This window comes from Penicillium daleae (assembly GCF_028827525.1).
Source record: "Penicillium daleae strain IBT 16125 chromosome Unknown utg000007l_segment0_segment0, whole genome shotgun sequence".
Classification (NCBI taxonomy): domain Eukaryota; kingdom Fungi; phylum Ascomycota; class Eurotiomycetes; order Eurotiales; family Aspergillaceae; genus Penicillium; species Penicillium daleae.
The window spans coordinates 4,208,566-4,232,274 of record NW_026623155.1 but is presented as its reverse complement, the minus strand read 5'-3'; the positions used below and the strand labels follow the sequence as shown (position 1 = coordinate 4,232,274).

The window sequence follows — 23,709 nt, the reverse complement described above, 5'->3', positions numbered from 1 at the left end:
CGTGCATTCAGGTGTCCATCCTTGACGTGTCCGTTCGGATGGCCTTGCCCAGGGTGTTGAAGTCCGGATTCCCTGTTGAATGATGTCGAGTAGATGGTCCACTGCGTCGTCGATATTTTGCGGCATGGGCTTACCCGGTAAGCGCATCCACCGTTGTTCTGGAGGTTGACTGAGACGAAGCTAACGAGCTTCTCTACATCTATGGCCTTCCATTGGCGGCCTTTGAGCGGATCCTCCGCACCTGGAATGTCTATTCTGAGCATGGTGAGGATAGGGAGGTGATCAGAATCGACATGGACCTTCTCGTGCACCTCACAAGCAATCATATGTTCACCAAAAGCGTACGATGCCAGCACTAGATCAATCGCTGTCTGGTTCCCTGCTGGCTCACGTGTGATCGTGCCTGGTTGCAGCCAGAGATCAAGGCTTGCCGAGTCCATAAGACCGAGAAGATCATCGGCCTTCTTATCCCTTGTGGCGTCCTTCCCCCCCCCCCCCGGGGTGGTGGAGATTGAAGTCTCCCACAATGAGGTATGATACCTTCTCCTTGACCTGGTGTCGAACTGGCAGCAGAATCTCCGCTAACTGCCGGAGAGCACCCCATTGGTCTGCTTCGTTGTATACGTTGACGATCCGTAGCTCTCTTTCCTCGCCTTCCAGTCTATCGCGGGTCTTAATGCGGTACTCCTGGCAGTCCTCCGAGTGCACGATGTGAACCCCTGGCGAGAGCTTCTTGGACACGAACAAGCACACCCGCGCCCTAGCACCAGTCTCCGCTTCGAATGGATAACAGAAGTCGTGAGTGTGCTGGGCAGGGCGGTGGGTACCATCTTTGAATGGGTTCTTCCACGGTTCATGGATGGCGACGATATCCGCGCCAACGACCTCGGGATCCCGCAGGAACTGCGCCATTACCACGTCCTTTGATTTGTTCACATTATACCGGTAGATTTTGAGCTCGCGGGACACTGATGGCATGTTTCCTTGGTGAGTTGATCGGTGGGTGTGATGGTTCATTGGCGCTTGGATTGAGAGGATTTCCTGCTGTAGATCTTTCGCAGCATGCCGGAGCGGATGTTGAGCGAGAGGTCTTCACTATGAGGCTGCTTCCGCTTCCAACTGTCTCTATCTCTCCCCTTCTCCCCCGCTGGCGCTGCTGCCGTCGATCCTGGCGGTGACGAGGGTTGGAAGTCGCCATCTCTTCGGCGGTCCTCTGATTTTCCGTGTTCCTTCAGCTGTCGTTCTTGATCCACCATGTTGACCTCGTCAAGCTTTGAGCTAAGCTCCGATTCCGGTTATTCCAGTTCTTGACCCACCTTTTCGATAAGCACTGTTATCCTAGCAGACTTCCTGGTGGTTGTGCTGGTCATGCTTGTCGTGTTGGCCTTCCTCTCTTCAGCTTTCTTCGCTCTGGCCTCCTTCAATTTGGTAGTGCAGGCCCTGGCCTTTTCAGCCTTCGACTGGGGGCTGCTGCTGCCGCCGCCGCTTCCGGCCTCCGATATAGCCTCGGTTGGTCGAAAATCGAAGGTAGCTTCGAGGGGTAGTTGAATGAAGCTGCTCCCGCGGAGAATTGGAATGCGCTCTCCCGGTGCTGTTCCGTGGAGAATCGAAGTGGAGGTGTGCTCTGTTCTCTTGAGGCTGTTCGCTGACTGGGTGGTCGATACTGATCGGTTGCTCCTGGGTCCGGCCCTCCGAAATGGCCTCTGGCCTGGTCTGATCCGCCTCGGTATCCATTGATTCCGATGCTCGCGTCGCTCGCAGCCTTCCTCCCCTGCTTCTTCGTAGCCTGCTTTCCGGGCTTTCTTCTTCTCTTCGACATACCCGATGACGATGTTATCATCGTCTGGGTAGTTGAAACTAACTGAGCAGCAGCGCTGGTCTGCTGAATATCCTGCTGGCAGTCCAGCTGGCTATTCTGCACGCTGGTCGATGTTCTTTCCGTTGATACAGGGCCGGGATCCTGTGGTTGTCCCCCGTTGCTGGGACGTGTGGATGCCGAGCCGCTTCTATCGACGCTGCTTGTCCCACTGAACTCCCGAGAAGGCCCCCACTAGCTGAGGGAAGACGACTGGAGCGAGACCGACGGCCGGTTGATGCTGTGTGGCACAGGGACATGATGGTATCGGCCACGATATCTCGACAGCTCCATCATCCAATCAACTTCCCACTGGCGCTGCTCACAGCCCGTATACCACGTAGCATGTGCGCCCTCGCAGTTGGCGCACTTGATGTTTCCTTCTGTGTCCTTCCAAGGGCAACCCCAAGACTGGTGGCCCTCGGCGCAGTACACACACTTAACGGGATCGGCGCAGGTGGTTCCTATGTGACCGTACCGTTGATAGTTAAAGCACTGACGCACACCAACAGCCCTATCGTATAGGACTGCTGTCAGACTATCGCAGTCCCACAGGACTCCCCTGTCGATCACCATATTGGCCGGCACTGGCGAGGTGAATTCCAAGAAAATCGAGCCAGGCTTCTTCCCATCCGGTATGCGAAGCTGAACGTTCTAATCCGAGAGTGATCACCGAGACAGACTACCACTTCACGGTCACGTACCACCTCTGACAGGCGCCCCGGGGAGCTTGATGAGCTGCTGCTGGAGGAAAGGTAGTGCGCTGGTGCTGGCGCTCTAGCTGCTGCTTCAACATACGAGCGAATACCCGTTCTCATCGGGGGCTCCACGGCCGCTTTGACGGCCTGAATCTCCTGGCGGAGTGAGCTCAGCTTATGCTTCCAGTCGTTCAGGGCCCCAGGGGGGTCGACAGGAGATCCTTGGTGAGGCCCACCACCTTGCGGAGAAAGTCTATAACCTTGGGAGACGCTCCAGCAGGGGCGCGGGCTCCTCTCTGACCACTGCTAGCTTCTTTTAATAGTGCATGCACGTGGTGGTTGATGTTCAGTACGCGTTCGCGATTCGATGGCAGGTTTCTCATCGGGCCTCCGGCAGCCCGTGGGAGGCTTGGCCCAGCACTGTTCGCGCGCAAGATCGCAATACTGGGTCAGATGGCTCCAAACTGGTATCGGATAATGGCGTGAAGAGTTAGATGAATTTTGCCTGTATCTGTTTAGCGTCAAGGGGCGTGGTTCCTGAGATATTTCAAAAAATTGATTTGGCGCTAGGGTTGTTTTTTTTCTTCTGTCACCTGTCACTGTACTTTTGACTCTTTTTACTCTTTTTATCTCTTATTGCACGGTCTCATCTTTGAAATCGGCGTCATGATCACAATTTTTCCTCTCTGATCCGGATTATTCAGTCGCCAACCTTTGTACAGTTTAACGCCGAAGCAACGTGCCGACCAGATCCCCCCACCTGACTAATGCCACTTCCAGAATGATTTATCATCTGTCGTCCATCTATTTACATAAGGCAAAGTAAAAATGCCTAACACTTTACTCTGGACTCCGTACCTCCGCACTGGATGTGTTGTCAGCTCGGAAATAAGCTCGCACCACAGGCCCGCCCCTTAAATCCATCCCGACTGTACATGAACTATGACTGATTACTCCTGGTTAAAGGTACGAGGTAATGGCTGGATGAACTCAAAAAACTTCATATTGCAGCAAGAAGCGGATGGATGAAGGAGAAGTGGAATTAGATGGGGTCTCTGAGGAGTACTTCAGCTCCGAAGGTAATAAAAGTTCATCACACGAAGTCCTTGGTGTCCAGAATATTAGTCTTCCCCGTGAAGAGAGCTGCTTCCATATCCTGAATATCTTGCGGCTTCCTTCCAAGCAACTGTTCAAGTGTTGGATCAAGATAATCAGTTTCACCACTAGCCATAGCATCATACCACGATGCCCAGTTAGGAAGAAATTCTTCCTGCTCGGGAGGTAGGGTCTTATGAACTCTGTGGTGTTCAATAGCCTTGGTTGCTTCGACCACTCGAACATTAACGTGACGGCCAGTGTACTTGGAATACAGTTCGATAATTTCCTCGACATTCAACAGGCGCGGCCCGGTCAAATTGACAGTCTGGCCCACATAATCATGCTAGAGTTATCGTATCCAGTCAGATACACTCAGTTAAGAATAGAAATTATTATCACATACCCAGCGGGAGACTATCACTGCTGTTGCTTCACCTAGATCATCTCGGCTAGCCCAACTATTTGGGCCACCATACGGTATGACCACATCGCAATCACCGTTCCCTTCAAGTTGGAGGAATCCGGCAAAAAGATTCCATAAGTGTGCGTACGTCGCCTGACGTACGATCGTCCAGGAAAGACCAGAAGCCTTCAGGTACCGGACGGTTTCCACATGAGCTTTCATTACCCCAGCAATGGTCTGATCACCAGTCGGGCCACCAAACGTCAGAGAGGTATAAATCACATGCTGGACTCCCGCCGCCTTAGCTGCATCTATGGCGTTCCGATGTAGGCTATATCGCTCTTCTCCCACCGATGGATATGAAACCAGAAATAAGGTCTGCGTCAGCAAATGACTGTAGAAGTGTCTCCGGTTTTGTCATATCACCATAGCGAACCTCAATACCCGCCTCGTTTGCCCTTGCCGAGATAGTGTTGCTCGAGCTTGATATGCGAAACGAAGAAGGAGGAAGAAGTTTTTTGTCTAGAATTGTGTCTAGAACCACACCGGCAAGGCCGCCTGAGGTACCTGCTCGTTGCTGTTACCAGGCATATTCATGGCCCAGGAGACGTGTACGCACCTGTAAGAACGATCATCCTCGGCTCTTTTGATGTAAGTGACTCTTCGCAATGATTCCAATTGACCCTGGCTCTGTAGAATGGATGTCAATGGGCATTAATGTATTGTTAACGCGAAGACCAGCTGAATAATACGAGAGCTTGAATCTCTGTGAAATCCATATTCGACATGATTTAGTCGCCAGTGAAGTCATTGCAATGTCCTATTTGGGACTAGCACAGAAGCCTAACCATGTTGTCGAGCTGAAGACTGGTAAATTATCAGGAATCAGGTCAGCCAGACATCGGAACAATTTCGGGCAACAGGACCACCGGATTAGGTTAGCGGTAAGTAGCACTTCACTTCCGTCGACATGATGTCATTGCACGGCCCTATTACGGCTAGCTCTTTCCCTGCTTGCATGGTGTATTTTGCGCAGTCTCTCAACACGGACTTTACACAACTGCTTCGAGACAATGAGCGCGATGTTCCAGATGGCCGGTACAGAGAGCCCTCCATGGACTTACCACTGCATTCGTCACGTTCATGACAGATTTACAACAGAATTTATATCTGCCATTCATACACCTCTGCACGCCGGAACCCGATTTCAGATAGCAATACTGACCTCTGGGAAACCAAAGAGAGAGTCACGATCACTCAAAAGCATCCGCATATCAGGGGGTAACTTCGACGGGATATCCCCAAAAGCCATTACGGTAGCTGCCACCGAGGTGTCCAAGATCTCCCAGCGAACGTGCTGTGGCTGACTACATCTAAATTTATATTGTTCGGTAGAAGGACGCGGTCTTGCGATGGTGCCGTCTTAGTTTTCAATTCAAAGCAGCCAGAAACCCCACGCGCGCAGAGAATCTACATGCTAGCCTTAATAGGGCAATACGATGATGAAACTACCCCCCGCCTCCCTCCCCAATCTGGATCACTGAAATTGATTGAATGTCGACGCAGAGGACCTCAAGAGCCAATAAAATGGGCCCGAGCAAACCTTGCCCAATAATACTTCGATTTGAGTATCAAGCAGAGAGGGCAGTCAAATGACCTTGGTCTTCGTTGCTCAAATTTGATCAAGCGAGGGGATCAAAAGAGTATGTATTATTAATCAGGCTCTGTGATATCTCCCTACATCTATATAAAGCGAAATCCCGAGTTAACTGAAATGCCATCTTGCTTCCGGGAAAAAATCTTTTTTCTTCAGACCCGATCGGTAATTGTTACTAGGAAAAAGATTCGCCATGGAAAATCTCAAATCCCCTAAATTATTCTCGGTCAAAGGCTTAGTGGCCGTCATTACTGGCGGAGGAAGCGGTACGTGCAAAAGGATATTGGGTATCCATTTTTTTTTTCATTATTTCAATTCTCCTTCTTGTTGCTTATACGCGGGGCCAATACCTTTGAAGGAGTAAATGCGTAACATACTGACCGTTTTCAGGCCTTGGGCGGAATATGGCACTGGCCCTCGATGCTAACGGTGCTTCCAAAGTCTTCATTATCGGTCGCCGAGAGCATAAGATCAAAGACACGGCTGCCTCCGCTGTCAATGGCTCAATCATTCCAGTGGTAGGAGATATATCTTCTAAGGAGTCCCTGCAGACTGCCTACGACCAAATTAGCTCGAAAGCAGAATACATTGACCTCCTTGTCGCAAATAGTGGCATGGTAGGGCCTTCAGCAAATCCTCCTGCTCGACAGAAAGGAAGCGAACCCACGCTGTTAGAGCTCCGAGATTACCTCTGGGCAACACCGATGGACCAATTTTCGGAAGTTTCGCATGTCAATATTACTGGGACGTTCTACACAGCAGTGGCGTTTCTGCCGCTGCTTGAGGCGGCCAATGCCAAGCGCCCCCTCCTGCCCCGGGGGTCCTTTCACGTCCTCGACCCCAAATCGTCATCGTCAGCTCCATCGCGGGCTTCCTCCGTGTCGGCTTGACGGGATTTGCATACCATGCATCCAAGGCCGCCGTGAACTTGTTGATCAAGATGCTTTCGACCACATTGGCAAAATATCAAATTCGCGTTAATGGTATTGCACCAGGGCCATATTATTCGGAGCTATCGGCTAGCCTGTATGAAAAGCAAGGGATAATTGGGCAAGGAGTCTCCGATGGATCCTTTCCGAGTGAAATGATTCCGCTTACCAGGGCCGGTGCCCCCGAAGATATTGCCGGTGTGATACTCTGGATGGCAGGCGTCGCAGGGGGTTATCTAAGCGGGACAATTGTCGTTACCGACGGAGGAAGACTGGGTAATTATCCGTCAACATATTGATGCTCATGAAATGCTCGCGCTATGTCCAGATAGCGAAGTGAAGTCAATGCTTGCAACAACAAATAATTGCGTGCAAGCCAGCATCCCGGGATGGTCCTCCGGAGGTCAGCATCGCAAATCACCCTAAGAATGTTTCCCCTAAACCTCAGGTTCTAATCGCTTGGCTCGTGAGAATATATCCCTTGACTGATGGGACCGATGGTCTTAATTAATTCTCATTTGGGTCTTCATTTTGAAAATATAGCATACGTGTTCACCCTTCATGGATGTAAACTAGAAGCCCAGAAATCCGCTACACTCATTTATCTCAGCATGCAGACCATTGTTCATCCTTAGTTCAAGTCTTGCATAGAAATGTTGTATGTGATTCTCCTATCTTTGATACCTTTTTTCATTCATCATTGATTTTATTTTGAAGAGACGTAGCTCGTATGACACCCCTCGCAAAGATACAGTGCACAGCGTCAAGAGTAAAATATATGTGAACGTTTGCTATTTATGCCTTTGCTGATGCCCTTCACATTGTTCTTTTATATCCCCAGGGTGACCAATGACTCTTTTCGATGCTCGGCAAACCCACTACCTAGTGTTCTGGTTCGCCCAATAACTTTATACTCGCATCATGGTTAGTTACAAAGCAGAATTTGTCAGCCAACGATACTGATTCCAAAGCCCAAGTGTGATTCTAGGAACACTTTTTCCTGGCCTGCTAGCCCCGTCCCCACAGTCACCTAATTCTTTCTACCCATGTTTTGCCGCTTCCCTGTACATAAAGACAGTTACGCTCACTACCTTAGCAAAACATGCCCTTACAACTCCATAATCCACGTACAATCTCGCAAGTCGATCTATACCTCTTAGTCTGTACCATGCTGTAACGACCGCTGTACTGGGCTAGTTGACACGTAATAGTGGGTCATGGGTGACCTCATTTAATGTGCAATTTGGGACTGGTGCTGACTCAGGATCTCTGCCCTAAAATTTACTCGAAGTGGAATAAACCCCAAACAATTTGTCACAAGTCAGGAGACAGAGCAGACTGAACTATGAATTTAGTGCTCAGTAATGGAAAGTATTTGGGAAAATTTGTGGAACTAGATCGAACTTGGCAATTTAAATACTTAAAAGGAATCATGTAGTTAGTACAGTACTCATGGATTAGAAATCAGTAGCCGTTACGGACGTGATTTTATGGATAAAGGAAAAGTATATAAGATAGTCGACGTCAATACTGCCCAACAGCTAATACACAAGGACTAGAGCGTCTCCGGATTGTGTTCGTAGGATACGCTTTCTCGAAAGATAACGACGTCGTTTTCTCCGAACCTCCTATTCACTACCTGACATCGAAATCAACGGCCATCTCGACAGCCATGACGACCTACGAAAAAGCTGATCCTCAGTTCGTTGAGGTAAACAGTACGCGCTTTGCGTACCTTCGATTCGGTTCGACGGATAAGACTCAGGTGCCTCTGGTGTTCCTACAGCACTTCCGAGGCACCTTCGACCACTGGGACCCAGAACTGATTAATCCCATCGCCGCCATCCGACCCGTTATTCTTATCGATAACTCGGGGGTTGGCAAGAGCAGCGGTGTGATTCCGGACACCTAAGCCGCATGGGCCAATAACGTCATCGATGTTATCAAAGCGTTGAATATTCCTCAAATTGACCTCTTGGGTTTCTCGATGGGGGGGCTTCGTGGCACAAATGGTCGCATTGAACGCACCCACTATAGTTCACAAGCTCATCCTTGCTGGCACTGGACCCAGTGCCGGGGATGGCGTCGAAGCTAGTGACCCCCTAGCAACGCAGCGCTTAGCTACAGCGTCCAACGAGCAACAGTCCCACGATGCGTTTTTATCCGCTTTCTACACCCTGTCAGAGAGGAAGCAGGCTCTCGGCGACCGCTGGTGGAGACGCATGACCATGGCCCGCTCAAACCGCTCTGACTATGTGGACCCTGAAGGCACCCAGACTCAGATCGGTGCAGTCGTCCGCTGGGCGAACCGTGACTTTGCCTTCGAAGGATCATACGACCGCCTACAGGAGCTCCAGATTCCTGTCCTCATTGCTAATGGTGACAATGACATCATTATCCCCACAAATAACAGCTGGATCATGTTCAAGAAGCTGGTCAATTCCAATGCTCACCTGCACTTGTTCCCGGATGTCGGACACGGGTTCTTGAACGAGTATGCCGATCAGTTCTCTAAGCTGATTAACATCTTTTTGGAATCTTGAATATAAAATTAGGCGAGATGTTCTCACATGTCTTCGGGTACAATTTGTTCTCTTATTCCTCTGAGTGTCTAATAATAATCGTGCTATCTAAATTATGGACTCGTGCTCTTTTCGCTTCGAGATGACCGAGAGTGTAATAATTTTACTCTTATCTCGATACCACGCTCTTCTTCGGTAGTGGGTACTATATGTGACAGGTAGTTGCTGTGAGATTGTCTTTACGGCTCCCAGACAAAGTGGCTCGGTAAATTTGCCTCTGCTACCCCTATAAGCGCAGTCTATTAGATATATCAGACATCTCTCATTATTTCTCGTCTCTATTAGATACAACATGCGTTTTGGCCTGATGTGCGCTCTCCAAGCTAACTGGTTACCAAAAACAATTTTAGTTTCTAGAATATTGACCTCTGGTTCAAACAGCACACCGCCCATATCCACTCCAGCCTTTAGTTTTCTACCGGCAAGCTCCTTAATGTTGGGTTGAGGTAATTGGCCTCCCCGTTCTCCTTGCCAACATTCCAGGACACCTCATTACGGAGAAATGGAGTCTGCTCAGAAGGCAATGGATTTTGATGCCCATTGTGACAATTCACATGTAGATGCTTGATGTCTGGGTTGATGCCTGCTGCCGCAGGCAATATCTATCGTGTCAGTCACGAGCTGAGAACTAAGTTCCTACCTAGAGCTCCTCAACATAGAATTCAATCTGCAACTACGTAAGCTGCTCATGGCACGTGCGATTGAAAATCGTCCCTCCATGGGGCTCGAAATGTAAAGAAGAACGAGAATTTGGCTATTTAATCCTAATTCTGCAGCTTCTCATTTACCACGACAGTAGAGAGTCTCATTTATAACGAACACTTGATGTCCTAAAACCCATACACTGTGTTAAATGGTTGGACAGCTTTTCTCCATGCCTCTCGCTGAGAGACAGTTTCCCACCACCGCTTCAGATGGGGTCTCTCAAAGATCAGCTTCCGGAACCCTAAACCCACAAGCAAATGCACAAGAGGCATATAAAAGGCATCGACCAATGAGAACTGGCCCCCAGACATATAGATCTGTGCTGTCAGTATGTCATTAAGGGTGTCGAGTTTTGGTGCCAGGTCTGCCAAACCGCTCGAGGTTTCGTCTTCAGAAACAGGTGTGCCTCGAAATCTTGTTTTTCATTGTCTGTCAGTAGGAACTCTCTCTCTCGTTTCCGGCGACTTTAATAAAGAGAGATGCTCACTTAGCAATGACATGCTTGAGTACAAATGGCTCAGCAATACGATCGAAGTGTGTTAGTTCCACTGATGCGGCTTGCTCAAAGAGACCAATTCCCTCAAAATCTGTCGGACTGGGAACCAGGGATGTGGAATCACCATACTTAGAAGCCACGTAGCGAGCGATGGCACGGGATTCTAGGTAAATAATAATAAGACCAGTCTGCCATATTTAACCGAAGATAGAGACTAACACCTACCAAATATTGTAAAATCTCCGTCAATTAGTACCGGGACTTTGGCATACGGATTCTTGGCCACATGTGCGGGTTTCTGTAAGTCAATAGTCAGATAGTCTGCCTTTCCGAATAATAATATGCCAAGGAATATCAACCTTGTGGTCCCCATTTGCGAGGTCCAGATAAACTAATTCAATATCGTAAAGCCCCTTCTCAAAGAGAACATGACGTGCACGTAGGGTATTCCATGATGTAGGAGCGCCGACAAGTTGAAGCACCATTTTGTTAGAGATAATAAATAAAAGATAGCGAGGAAATAGTTGGAAATAGGATACCCAAGGATGAATCTTGTAATAAGTCTCTGATGTGCAGATATTTGAGAGTTTAAGTAATGGATTGGGGGCTGTTGCTACACAGTCGGTGCGGTCATTATAAAGCAAAAGCGATCCGTCAAGACAATGTATGTTCAAGATATGCCAGGCAGACGACATCATGGGGTGTGTATTTTACTCTATGTAGTTAATAGTCAGGCGGTTAGTCATTACTAGCTGCATACTCGAGGCCCCATGAACCCACTAGGAATCTCCGCCGTCATGCGACAATAAGGAACCCACAAAACTCCCGAGGCATAAAGTGTAGATGACATGCTCGATTAGCTGAACGAACCAACTATTCACCTCATTGCTGGCCCACGGTTCTAGTAGGATCATTAATAGTTTACTCATGATTTTTTACCAAAAGTTTGACTAGAATCCAGTAAGATAATTTAAATAATGTTCTTGGAATGTCATCCGTCCGTGATCTTGAAGGAAATTCAATCTTATTATGAAGAGTGATCCCACTTATCGTGTGGATGACCTACTGCGTACAAACCGTGGTCCCCGTTCCGTCTCCACTTAACTTGAGGACAGGGCGGCGTTGCTGGATGCTCCACTTGGTGTGGGGAACACCAGGTGAGAAATTACTGGAAAGGGAAATAAGTCAACCCGCGGTAACGGATGCCGAGGCACCCACCCCTCCGTCATTTCGACAGTCAGTAATTTATACTCTGGTTGAGTCATTAAATAATGAAAACCGCAGGCAAACGGACTTAGGTTCAAACAGGACATCGATTTCAAAGCAGATTTCGACATTATTAATCCATAAAAATGGGTCACAGAAATGGGCTCGTTGCAAACAACACATCACAAACTACGCCACGACGAACAGTCCAAGTCTTCAGTTTGATGAGTACAGGAAGATATAAATACGACCCAAACTTACCGTCATGAATGCCACGAACTAGTTGACAGAACCCATACCACCTTAATCCCAGTTCTAAGCCATCTTTTAAAGAAACCCTTTTTGCGTTTCTTCTTCCTCCCTAAGAAGCATCCGACAGAATGGCAGCAGTGAGCAGTGGTCTCGTGGTTCTCACCGGTGCTACTGGCTTCGTGGGATTCAAGACACTCATCTTTTCGCTGAAGGCCGGGTACAGTGTGCGCATTGTGGTCCGCTCCGATAGCAAGGGTCACGGAGTTCTTGAAGCGTCTTCCATTAAGGCGATGAATCTCGGTAGTGAGCGACTCTCCTACTTTGTTGTCCCGGATATCATCGCTCCTCGCGCCTACGACGATGCGGTGAAAGGAGCAACTTATGTCATTCATTGTGCGTCTCCGATTCCCAGCTTTGGTGACGCGCCTCCCACTGCGGAGCTTTACGACAAGTTCTTCGTCCAGACGGCTCGGAAGGCCACTATCGGTCTCCTCGAGAGCATTCGCAGGGCCAGCACAGTCAAGCGGGTTGTCATAACCAGTTCTATTGCCGGAAATATCCCCTTGAAGTACTTTGTTGGCCAAGGAGACGATAAAGTTTTCGACGCCGAGAGCCGCACCACTCTTGATCCTGGCCCATATGACATTGAGTTCCAGGCCTATAGCGCTAGCAAAGTTGCTGCTCTAAATGCCTCAGAATCTTGGATGGAGGAGAACAACCCTAGCTTTGACTTAATTAGTATCCTTCCTGGTTGGGTATTTGGTCGTGATGAGTTATGCACAACCGCTGCTGACCTTAAGACCGGGTCTACCAATTCCGTCCTTTTGGGCTTGCTAAAGGGCTCCCAGTCGGATGACCCCTTGATGGGCAACACGTCTTTTGTGGACGATGTCGCCCAGGTGCACATCGGCGCCCTTGATCCAAAGATTGAGGGTAACCAGGCATTCATTTTGAGCTCGGATGGTATCAATGGTGCGAAGTGGGAGGACGCCATTAAAGTTGTTAAGCAGTATTTTCCTCAGGCCTTGGTTGATGGACGATTGAAAAGCACCGGGAAACAACCGACGGCTGTGGTTCGGGTTGACGCAGGGAAGACTGAGAAGACCTTCGGTATCCGTTTGCGCAGCTTTGAGGAACAGGTCAAGAGTTTAGCTGGCCAGTACCTTGAACTTACCGGGTATTAAAGAGCTGTTTCATTTTTACTCCCTTCTCTAGCGGTTTCCGCTGGGAGCAAATTCCGGTCGAGATGCCTGGTGGTATGTGTCTAGTCAATTTCAAATGCCAATTCTTTGTTCCATTAATTGGAGTTGATAAGATATTTGTAGTTCTGGAAAATTATGATTCGATCCTTTACATGAGTTGTTTGCTGAGATTCGTTTGCACGCTGTACGGAGCCTGTAGACCTGCTGCAATCTACGGGGTTCTTGTAATTTGTATTAGGATGGGCTTCGGTTCTTACGTATACGTATTATTTTAAATCGAAGTAACCACAAGGAGCTTGGTGTGCAGTTACGATAGCGATGTTCTTAGCAGATGTCAGCCAGGCAGACATTAGTGTCTCCCACATGCGCATGAAGAATGAAAGCCCAGCTGGTCAGTGAGAAAGCCTAGTTGGCTGAACGTACTATATGAGCAAAGATGACCTCATAATCTCCTCACTTCTGGGTCTGGTTTCCGTTTCTGGATTGTTCATCGATTTGAATATTAACTTGTGACCCCTTTCCCGAAGGAACAAATTACTCAAAGACGGCCAACTAATCATAGATGAATCCTATTCACAGATTATTACCTAGTACGTCATGGTATACCTCATGGTGAGAGTCCCAGAGGGCATCAAGAACAGGATCACACATAACTTTCAGCCAGACAAAAGAATCCAGAAGATGCTCTAAATGGAACCTGCTTATGGTATGATGTTGTTGAAAAGTCGAGAACTCCGCTGTCAGCCGAGAAAGAAACCACGTATTCTGTTCCGGAAGATCGTATGTTGCCGCAACCCCAACGATAAGTGCCCAAAGCAGAGCTATGGATGGACCCACAGAGCAAAACTCGAAATTGTTCCCATGTTCCAAATTTTCTCGCAGCCTTTGGAGAAGGTTATGGAATGTCAAGGAATTCTTAGGCACGTTCCTCAAAGCACGGTGTAAAAGCACGTGGGAGGCGGAGTTACCAATTCGAACGAGACTGGAGATAGATAGATTTCGTGTGCTCATCATGAGTAATTCCAGAATACAACGATCCGCGCGAAGCAGGAGAACCCGCACGGTGTTTCGTAGCTCCGGTGCTTTATCTATTTCAGCTCGTGCAATTAATATCAGGCGGAGGAGACGTAGAATATAGAGTAGCTCTGGAGCTCCTGGGCCAGGAGTAATCAGCCCACCTACAGCTGAGTGATTCGATAGCGTCACTAGAGCTTCCGGTAGATATACGTCGTTCCTGTCATGTATTGCACGGAAAAGTGGATAGCGTCCGTAATACACCGCTAGATTTACGTCTACCCTGAGGTGAGTTAGCAGTGGAAGACGCTTCGAAGATCTGAACCATGCACTGACCATGTAACGGCCCTTTCTATGATGAAATTATCCTTCAAGGTTCCAATCCCCCCTCTAGCTTCGACGAGGGACACTAAGCCTTTAAGATTGACATCTGCAGCACTGAAATGTCCAGCTAGGGTCTGTGATATCATGTATATTAGCCAATGTGGTCGAAAATTCGGCACTTCGCACGTTTGGTCCCATCAGCCTCTAGGATAAAAAGGCACCTAGGATCTCCACGCAACAACGATTATGTACCGTGATATCATATACACACCTCGATGTTGACTAGGGTCGCTACAGCGCCGACCACTGCATCCGAAGTCGCGTACCGCTGATCGGTTAACCGCTCATTGACCATCTGCATTGCTACACCCTTGTGGTGGTAACTTGCATGAGTTATCCATGATAAAGGACGAACTATGTTGGCGTTCCAGACAGTTGCGGCAAATGCGAGAGTTGCATGGAATAAAATCATATCGCTCAGAGCAAATCCAATCCAGGTATTGTTTGGGTTTACTGTGGTGATATTTAATTTCAGTCCATACATAACTGGAGATGACAAAACACAGCCATTAGATCATTGGTCTATTCGGGTACGCACGAATTCTTTTGACTAAGTAGCTTACAGTATTTCGTCAGGAGGTCAACTGTCCCGTTGCAAGGCACAGGTATTGTGTTAAATGGATCCACAGGGTGATTCGCAAACGCATTTATCGGAGTTCCAGTCCACACAGTCACGGACGAGGAATCCTGAGGCATTGAAGGGCCGTCGATAACCATGGGATCACTCGAGCCAACTTCTTCTTGTTCTCCTTCCTCCCCCACTTCCTTCTCATAGCCTCCGCGAGTGTGACCGTCTGTATTTTCGTTTGCGACAGGGAGTCGGAAGCGGCCTTTTAGCTCAGCCTGTAATTTCGTAGTAAGAGCCGAAGTGTTGTATGGAGACGAGCTCGCGCTCTGCGGACCTTCTGATCGCAGCTGCAGGGCTGTGCGCATAGCATGGCTTCGGGCCGCACGATTGGCCCGTTTGCCATGATTGTCGAGAACAATGAATTTGTAGTCAGGCATCGATAGCCAGAACTAAATAGAGAACCGACTCTCCCAGTGGGGCTATCGAAAGCTAATTTAATAGTACGGGGTAAAGGTTAACCGTGGACTGCCATATTAGTAATCAATTTATATTTTTATTTTGCCTACGCGTACTCGAACTTTCCAGGACGGTATTACTAATGCATGGCATGTCGTAATGCCACGCTCACTGGTTCCTTGAAAAATGCGGATCTTGTTGGAGCGGAGAGTGGAAACCCCATTGTGACGAATAGAGCGAAATACATGTTTTTACGGGAGAACGGGTACGGCTGACTAATATAGGCCGTAACCCCTAGTTAGTTAGATAGTAGTTCTACCTAATACAAAAAACCCGCTTCGAATAGCTTAGCTAGTTAGCTAGTTATAAGGCTTCTTAGTAGATAGCCCTATAGCCCTTGACTGCCAGATTGCTAAGGCTACTAATATAGGCTTAGGAAGGCTGCCCGAAGCGGTATAGCCTACCCGTAGGCACTGGGCTTGGCATCCCCTATCAAAAAATAATTCACGCAACCAGGCCCTATAGGGTAACCCCCTTCTAGCTTGAAATCTACTAATATTTTTTTGATAGATAGCTAGATTAGGCTATCTTATCAAAAGATTTAAAAGACCCGATCGGAAAATTCCACTATTTATGCTACTTTGGGGGGGATTGAAACCTTAAATTCGTGTTTTCCTCCCCCCCCTCTTCTACATGGCCCGACTATATTTAGGCTGAGGATTGTAGAGCTTAAAGGAGCGTTTAAAGAGCAAATCATTTAACTAGACGTCCGACAAGATACTATCACTTGTCGAAGTTTAATCTGAAGAAAGCGAGCATAGAAGATAAGAGATAATGAAATCAATTCTATCGTAGCATAGCTCAATGAAGCGTCCGGCCCGTTATTGCTAGATGAGCCCTGTGCTTGGCAAAAATAATTATTTATGTTCGCAATACACAGACGTGCCGTAGTGGTCTTATTTCTCCATTGTAATACACATAGGACGACTACAGCAGATCGATATATATCGCTCACAAAGCCTCTCCTTAACGTAAGTTGAAGTTACTGGAACAAAAGGATCTTCATGATAATGATTTGTCGGAGTCAGGTGATACAGTAAAGGCTAGCATAGACACTGGCGGATGAGATTAAGCGGAACCAACATTGATTGAGTCAAAATAGAAGATGTCCTGTGGCAGGATGAAATATCCCATGAATGTTTCTGGTACCTGGGGTTACCACAACCAGGTTGCCAGGAATACCAATTACTATACAAGAAAAGGAATTTTGAGTCAATCTGTAATCCACCTGTCCCAGAGGTAAGTTACCGCTCCATTTCTTCGACATTATTGATAGTTTAAAAATCATTCCGCTGTTTTACACATTATTGAACAAGAGATCCTGGCCTTAATCACAGAAATTATCAAATGCCGTGTCAAGTATAAGGATTGGATGTGTTCTGTGCTATATTTGAGTCTCATACCGACTTTCTTTTCCGTCATCTATAACAGAGAGCCTGATGGTTCCACGAAAGGTCGGGCCGTGAGGCAGGAAGCACCATGTGGAGAAGAATAGCAGGCGAATGGCATGGCACTCATTGTGGGAAAATCACCAGTCTCAAGATACGTATGATTCCGCTTATTGCTCGAAGGAAGTATAGGCGGGGACGTAGTATCGAAGACAGTATTCACCGCGATATCTCCGTTGACACACTGGGTTGGGTTGTTCGCCATAGCATATAAATCCTGCGACAGGGCTAAGGTATTGCTCCCTTCAGTTGACCCTAGGAGGATATGCGTGCCTTCAGGTTCCTGATTCCCATTCACTAAGAGATATCTTCTCGCTTGGTCTTGGGCAGTCGTAATCTCGAAGTCAGGCAAATTCCTTGATGATATACAAACCCTCGGCTCCCCTACACCTGATTAGCATAGCATAGTCTCCCCGGGGGTGGGGGTTCGGAATAACTTACCGGTTTCTGATGTGAGAAGCTTTTCTTCCATTTCTCTGACATAATACAACTCGTCCAGAAGTTGTACACGTTCAATCGGGAATATCTGTTCCCGCACGGGTTGCTCTGCAGCTTTTAGTTTTCGCGCCGTGACTCTATGACTGCTATGCAATTCACAGAGGATGTGAACGAGAAGCCTGATACGCTCTGTTTGAAAAGTTAGTAAGTTACAAGTACAGAGAATGACTCATTACTCTACCAGCTTTATGAAGATGGTCAGGCTCTCGGTGACGCACTCCAGACGGCCACCATGGTGGCTTGGTCTCGTTTGGAGTCATTTCGTATGTTATACCTGCCACAGTCTTTCGACCGTTGTAGGGATAGAGGATTTGCTTACGTGGCTCAACAAGTTTCACATAGAATTTTGCAATGAGCCGGCAATTTGTCTGCTGAAGATTCTCGAAGACCTTCGCATAGTAGCGGCGAAGAAAGTATGTGTCTCGGAGCGAGATGACGGTTTGCAAGTCTGACCCACGCTTATTTTGCCTTAAGCCCCCCATTGTTATGGCCTGTTCAGAAAACAGCTGAGTGGGCCATGATACGGGTTGTCCCGAAAATCTTGAGGTAATAGGGATCTCTAAGCTCCGCCCGGCTTCTTGATAGCTTGTGCCATAGTGAATCTGATTCGAGAGTGATCTGAAGCCTAGCTGGTCTGCAGTCGACCCCCCATATGCCATTTTCTGTACCATTGGCGTCTCCGCTTTCAGGAATTAGCCATATGCCTCACGGGTTCTAGCTTCATGGCCATTCAACTTACGCGGAAGATGTGGCGGGTCTCTTCCAAATGACCCTGCTACTGCTTTCAAGAACGCGACTATGACTCTTGAGGAAAAAATACTCTCGTAATGGTTGGAGATAGAAGGGGACCCCTCGACATGGAGTTTGCCCTCTTCGTCAATGTAGATAAGGGCATGGTGGAAATGGGCCCTCTGGTCTTGCCAGGCTGGTGTTTGCATATTCACTGGTAGTCTCCTGGTACCAAATCTGTCATAAAAGACGATACTGGAGAACCTCCTCGCGTGGACAGCGGTGGACTATGGCTCGATAAACCTCACTTCTCAACCGCTGGGTCAATGTCGCCTGGCTGTGAATTGGAATGAAGGGAAAGGGAACCTCGATATCATTGACTGAAATTGGAGATGAGAACACTTAGAATCTTCTCAGAATACTGACCTTGTAATGATCTGGGCTAACGCCGCCGGAATCTCCCCAGGGGCGCGGACGCTTATGGTTGAAATAATATCGCAGTTTTGGTGCTGAATTTAACTTTGGCTACCGCAGGCTATCTAGACTTTTGTCTTGACAAGGCAAACAATATCGTGCTGCAACATACCGCATTTGTATATAGGCTTACCTTGGGTTGAGGTGCCTAGACGTCAATAATAGCAACAGTGTGATAGACGTTATGCAGATCGAAGCCAATTAGGGCCAATCAGTGTACAGAAAAAAGCGCCACGGCTGTCTCTTGATAGTAGTTCGTACCATCTCGAACTAGCGTACAGCGCTGTGAGGTAAAGCAAGGTTCAGCCTGAGCACATGTGGGGCTTTTCGGGTCTGTAGCTGTCACAATAGCACATTAATCCGCCCAGCACTTTTGGCGGTTCATTTAGCGGGTTGGTGAGCGATCCTCAACAAAACCATAAAATTTGAACTGAGTTCTACCAATATGTCTTTGCTGATTGGACAAGGGCTCGACAAGATTCATTAATTATTGCCAGAAGTTAACTAACTACAGGTCAGTTTGCATACTCAGGCGGCCTGCGCATCCCTGGTTGGATCATTACAGGAATCCTTGAGACCATTTCACCGCCTATGATTGGTCTTCCTTGAGTGCTAGTCTTGTCAGGGTAATTTGTATTGCCTATCCTTTAATCCGCTTTGACATCACGGGGGCACTACATGAGTCGTATCACAGATCCAATCACTCAAATTTTTCTTATGGCTGACTCACTCTCTATTTCGGCCACCTAGCCTTAGAAAACAATCATCGGACAATTTAAGACGTCCCTGACCTCGACCTCCGGCCGGTCATACTTCTGGTCTGCGATGCTCTACTGTACTCAATTCTTACCACTTGCTCCACAACTGCGAAGGTAACTTGACCGTTGGTCCATGCCACGTAGACGACAGCTATGTATTAATGGCCCCAGTTTGTAGCATGCTGAATCAAATCTCGGTCCATCATTCCTACAACGGGGGAAAATGTATGTAGAGCATTTGAAACACCTTCCCAGGATGGAAGAGTGGCTTACTCCTTGATCACAGACTTTTTTCATATGAGACCAGTCGCAAACAGCGTATCTAATGGACGATACTATAGGTATATATCACAGGTTCAAGAAGTTTGCCATTCGTGGATTCATGGGTCCCAGCTCGCAAGGGGCTTGGCAAAAGTACTTGCCCTGTGGTCAAAAGTACGACACGGATGGGCTGGCGATGGCCTGACCGTTCCACAGGCTTTGGAGAGGCTGCGAGTATTCGGGCATTTGTTTCGAATGCTTGTTTATTTGGGACACAATATCGTGAGGATGCATTGTCTAGGCTTTACCAGCCATATTTTACTTCCTGCACATGTCGGGTAAGCCGCATTAGAGTAGCTGCAGGGTACAGCGTTGCTGAAGTTGAAACTGGCTTTATAAATGATGCAATTTTCATCGGCTTCCTGTATCTTAACACCCTGGAGAACTCATTATCTATATACCTTCCTCCATAGAGGATATAAGTTTTGACTATTAGCACCCAAGGTCTCTCCAGGTGGTACCAAATATCTAACTGTATCTATGTCTCCTTCAATGATGACGAAGTACAATGTTAGTCAATAATAAAAATCTACTTGTACGTCGAAAACCCGTAAGTTAGGTAAGGGAGAGAGAGCAATATGTCAAATTGGTGGTAAATCTGTCTAGACCGTGAGTGACAGTTCCGATAGTGGCATGTTGGTATATATAAGTTAGAGGGTTTATTTAGGTCTGCCGCGCTTTTGAGGCGTTCCCTGACTAAACCGAGTGTGCTAGATACGCAACATACGTGTTTGTACATACCCTGTCTTGGTTGAATGCAAAAAAGACCCCAATAAAAAGTTCTACTCCGTTTTATAGAACCACTTGTCCTTCTACACAAGGATTATATACAGTGGTGTTCCATAAGTTTGCAACACCCGAAAAAGTTCAAACCCATCTCATCAGCTATACTTTGAAAGACAAGTTGAAACACAGATGCCGGGAATATCTAGAAAGAGTGTTCAAAAGACACTCAGAAAGATCTGTTAAGAACATAAAATCGAGGCATATTTTGACGGCCTATTTTCTTGGTCCCTGATTTCAGACTTTTGAACTGCCACTGTAACAACACGACTGAAAGGAAGACCAATACAGCGCGTTTTTCTTATCGCTTGCCCAGCAAGCCGACTTCTGATGTTATACCGGGATATTGCATTATTATGGATGTCTACATGTCGGGATTTGATTTCGTTCGGCGCTATAACAAATGCCCAGAATATTTTGTTATCTTCTAAGCATATCAGGCTAATAAGAGGACCACGAGCTGCATGGTTGCCTTGCAGCCTATACCTGACCCCAAGTAGGTGTTAAGTGCTCGAAAACCTAATAAACGATTTATTCCCGAGACCCTCACAGCAACCTGTGAATGCTGTCGGCGCCGATCAACTACCACTTTTTGTTCCCATAAAAAGCTCATGTTTTATCTCTTGGTCAGAATTTGCCGGGCCTTACATCGTGCCAGCCCGAGATTGTCCGTATCGGGCCCCTACTCTGAATACTAAACCTTCCATTGCCCCTCGACTCAGACAATGTCCCAACTGGCGATTCCCCGGAGTGGACTCACATGCTGTAAATGCGCGAATAAAAGCAAGATGCACCATACACCAGCCATATCAGCACTTTGATAAGATTAGCGCGACGAATACTTACAATTTCCGAAAAAGGACGATAGCGGCAGGTGTATTGGACTTCTGGCCTGCCGCAGGAATTCCCTAACTTTGCTGACAAACAACGGAAGGTAACTAACTAGTTAGACAGTCTACCCAGTTTGAGTTAGCTCTACAATTACTTGATATTTACAAGGTCTATTCGCAAGGCTCGACATTTTATTGGCTCAATAGGCCAATAACACTTTTTATAAAATCCACTAGCAAATGAAAGGGCGTCACTCATATGTTGAATGGGCGTGATGTTGAGATTGATCTTGTGCGGTTCAGAGAGCCACAGATGGCTTGGGGAAGAAAATTATGAGCAGTGCATAGAGTATTATGTACACTCCATGTGGACACCGCATCGATAATGACCGCTATGCCCTTCACGTAAGATATTGTAGGTCAAGATATGAGCAGCATAAATCGAGCAAGCTTACCTCGATCTGCAACAGCTCGAGTGAGCGACCGTCGAGATCAAAGTGACGTGTCATCCCTCATGGCACCAAATTTTTCGAAGGTAGGGCCACTGTAATAACTGGCGAACCGCTGAAAAAGCATATGTCGCTGCTGTTGGTCTTACCACAATGGGTGTAATTTCAAGCTTATCGTCCCAAGACTTGACAAGAGCTCAAAAAATGTACTAGGAATTGAACTATCCATTAAAAAATCTGCATAGCTAGCTCTTGGCAAGGAATTGCTAAGAGAAAGAGCTTTCTGGGTCAGGAGGATCCTTGTTGTCTTGATTTCTGGTCGATATGCACAGGAGAGAGTCCTTCCATTTTAGTAGCTTAGGCTCTATATCGGTGTTGTCTTATTGCATTTAGCTTTTTCGATTGATCAGAACCGTTTCTAGTGAGGCGTTTCATCTGACCAATCATCGCGCTATATTCAGTGATCGAATGCTAAAACAGCTCAGTTAACAGTTTGATCAACAGTACTCCGTACAGTGCGGCAGTATACGAAGTACTTTCCATTGAAAAATTTTTGAGGATGACAGCTCGTTCAGCCGCAGGGCAAATCTACACTGGGTACATCCCTTTGTATATAGTTTTGGTCATTGAATCTAGCCTCTTGTGGCCATATCATAGGTAACTTTTACCGAGCTCACCACGACAGGGTAAATTCCTCTATCAATGGACGCTCTATACACAGGCTGGTACTCAAAGGATATAGCTTTCCTATCAGTCGTCTTATTTGCTTACCTCTGTATTACTTGCCAGGCGCAGACAAGGTAGACCGAGGGGGTGTGGTGGATTTAGATAAATCTCTATCATATGGCCTACAAAATCAATCTGAATGAGCAAATTTTCTACAGTAAGCCATGTCGTTCAACACAGGGTTGAATTGACTAGGATAGAAAGAAAAGCCTGAACGTGGATAACTCGGGCCTGCGCACGGACTGCTCTTAAGAGGTCCTTGCGTATAATCCCGTATTCACTACCGGAGCTAATTGGACAGTCCGTATGGACCGTTATGTTGGTACACCTAATTAAGTTAGGTAACTATCCATGTTACAAAAGCGTGGTCTGTTGGTGGCCCTTTATCGTACTTTTGAAGAATGGCCGCACCCCTTTTTTGATTTGACATATAGGTATGAAATCATGCACTTCGACCGTTCCAGAAGTAGGGTTATTAAGAGACGAGAAGGCAACGAGCTAGGCCTAGAACAACAGGCTCTTTTCACCAATTGTGCTTGATTTGACTGATCTTTTGAGTTTAATCAAAACCTAGAATCTCATGCCTATGAAAATACAAGATGCAAACACCGGAATGAAAGAAAAGTGACCATTTTTGGTCTGCATACGTACTGCTGGATCTAGCTGACGATTCATGTACTTATTTTCGTCGGGAAATGAATTAGCCTACTACAGAACGGAGTGTAGCATCACAACTCCCCAAAAGATTATTAAAGATTTCCTTAGAACGTATCTCGGCATATATCGGTGGCGTGGTCATCGGCGCAGTGCGTATTGTATCTATCACACGAGTTTTCTTTCAAAGTCTGCTTAACTAACGTAATTCCCGGCCGTCCTGGCCACCCCATCCAAAATCGCGTAATCCTGCACACATACTAGATTCAACCAACTACCATGCCACCAATTCGCGCTGAATCCTCGCAGAAATCAGCTAATCAAGAGGGCAAGATCTTGTTAGCCCTTGATGATATTAAAAATGGCCGTATCAAATCTATCCGCGCAGCGGCTAGCCTATACGCAATACCGCGGTCAACACTACAAACGCGCCTACACGGCCAATCCCCTCACGTCGATATACGCCCAACAGGC

The 23,709-nt window shown here is 47.2% G+C and overlaps 7 protein-coding genes across 7 annotated transcripts; 3 read left to right on the top strand and 4 right to left on the bottom strand.

Annotated features, from left to right (window-relative positions):
• Positions 1-3,646: 3,646 nt before the first annotated feature.
• On the bottom strand, positions 3,647-4,689 carry N7458_008718 (uncharacterized protein; the record flags this gene model as incomplete). Its single annotated transcript, XM_056912100.1, has 4 exons — positions 3,647-3,994; positions 4,055-4,359; positions 4,406-4,621; positions 4,674-4,689. 4 exons carry the CDS (start codon positions 4,687-4,689, stop codon positions 3,647-3,649), a joined length of 885 nt encoding a protein of 294 aa, XP_056764926.1.
• A 1,215-nt stretch (positions 4,690-5,904) lies between these two features.
• N7458_008717 (SDR family oxidoreductase) lies at positions 5,905-6,601 on the top strand (the record flags this gene model as incomplete). Its single annotated transcript, XM_056912099.1, has 2 exons — positions 5,905-5,977; positions 6,102-6,601. 2 exons carry the CDS (start codon positions 5,905-5,907, stop codon positions 6,599-6,601), a joined length of 573 nt encoding a protein of 190 aa, XP_056764925.1.
• Positions 6,602-8,312: 1,711 nt separating this feature from the next.
• Positions 8,313-9,183, top strand: N7458_008716 (alpha/beta fold hydrolase; the record flags this gene model as incomplete). Its single annotated transcript, XM_056912098.1, has 2 exons — positions 8,313-8,532; positions 8,678-9,183. 2 exons carry the CDS (start codon positions 8,313-8,315, stop codon positions 9,181-9,183), a joined length of 726 nt encoding a protein of 241 aa, XP_056764924.1.
• Positions 9,184-10,052: 869 nt separating this feature from the next.
• On the bottom strand, positions 10,053-10,908 carry N7458_008715 (glutathione S-transferase family protein; the record flags this gene model as incomplete). Its single annotated transcript, XM_056912097.1, has 4 exons — positions 10,053-10,341; positions 10,415-10,586; positions 10,649-10,721; positions 10,783-10,908. The coding sequence occupies 4 exons, from the start codon at positions 10,906-10,908 to the stop codon at positions 10,053-10,055; spliced, it is 660 nt and encodes a 219-aa protein (XP_056764923.1).
• Positions 10,909-12,009: 1,101 nt separating this feature from the next.
• Positions 12,010-13,065, top strand: N7458_008714 (uncharacterized protein; the record flags this gene model as incomplete). The annotated part of the gene is made up of 1 exon (XM_056912096.1): positions 12,010-13,065. The coding sequence occupies one exon, from the start codon at positions 12,010-12,012 to the stop codon at positions 13,063-13,065; it is 1,056 nt and encodes a 351-aa protein (XP_056764922.1).
• Positions 13,066-14,390: 1,325 nt separating this feature from the next.
• N7458_008713 (tachykinin family protein) lies at positions 14,391-15,486 on the bottom strand (the record flags this gene model as incomplete). The annotated part of the gene is made up of 3 exons (XM_056912095.1): positions 14,391-14,555; positions 14,693-14,967; positions 15,045-15,486. 3 exons carry the CDS (start codon positions 15,484-15,486, stop codon positions 14,391-14,393), a joined length of 882 nt encoding a protein of 293 aa, XP_056764921.1.
• A 1,501-nt stretch (positions 15,487-16,987) lies between these two features.
• On the bottom strand, positions 16,988-18,449 carry N7458_008712 (DUF2841 domain-containing protein; the record flags this gene model as incomplete). Its single annotated transcript, XM_056912094.1, has 4 exons — positions 16,988-17,397; positions 17,455-17,640; positions 17,693-18,193; positions 18,251-18,449. The coding sequence occupies 4 exons, from the start codon at positions 18,447-18,449 to the stop codon at positions 16,988-16,990; spliced, it is 1,296 nt and encodes a 431-aa protein (XP_056764920.1).
• Positions 18,450-23,709: the final 5,260 nt, after the last annotated feature.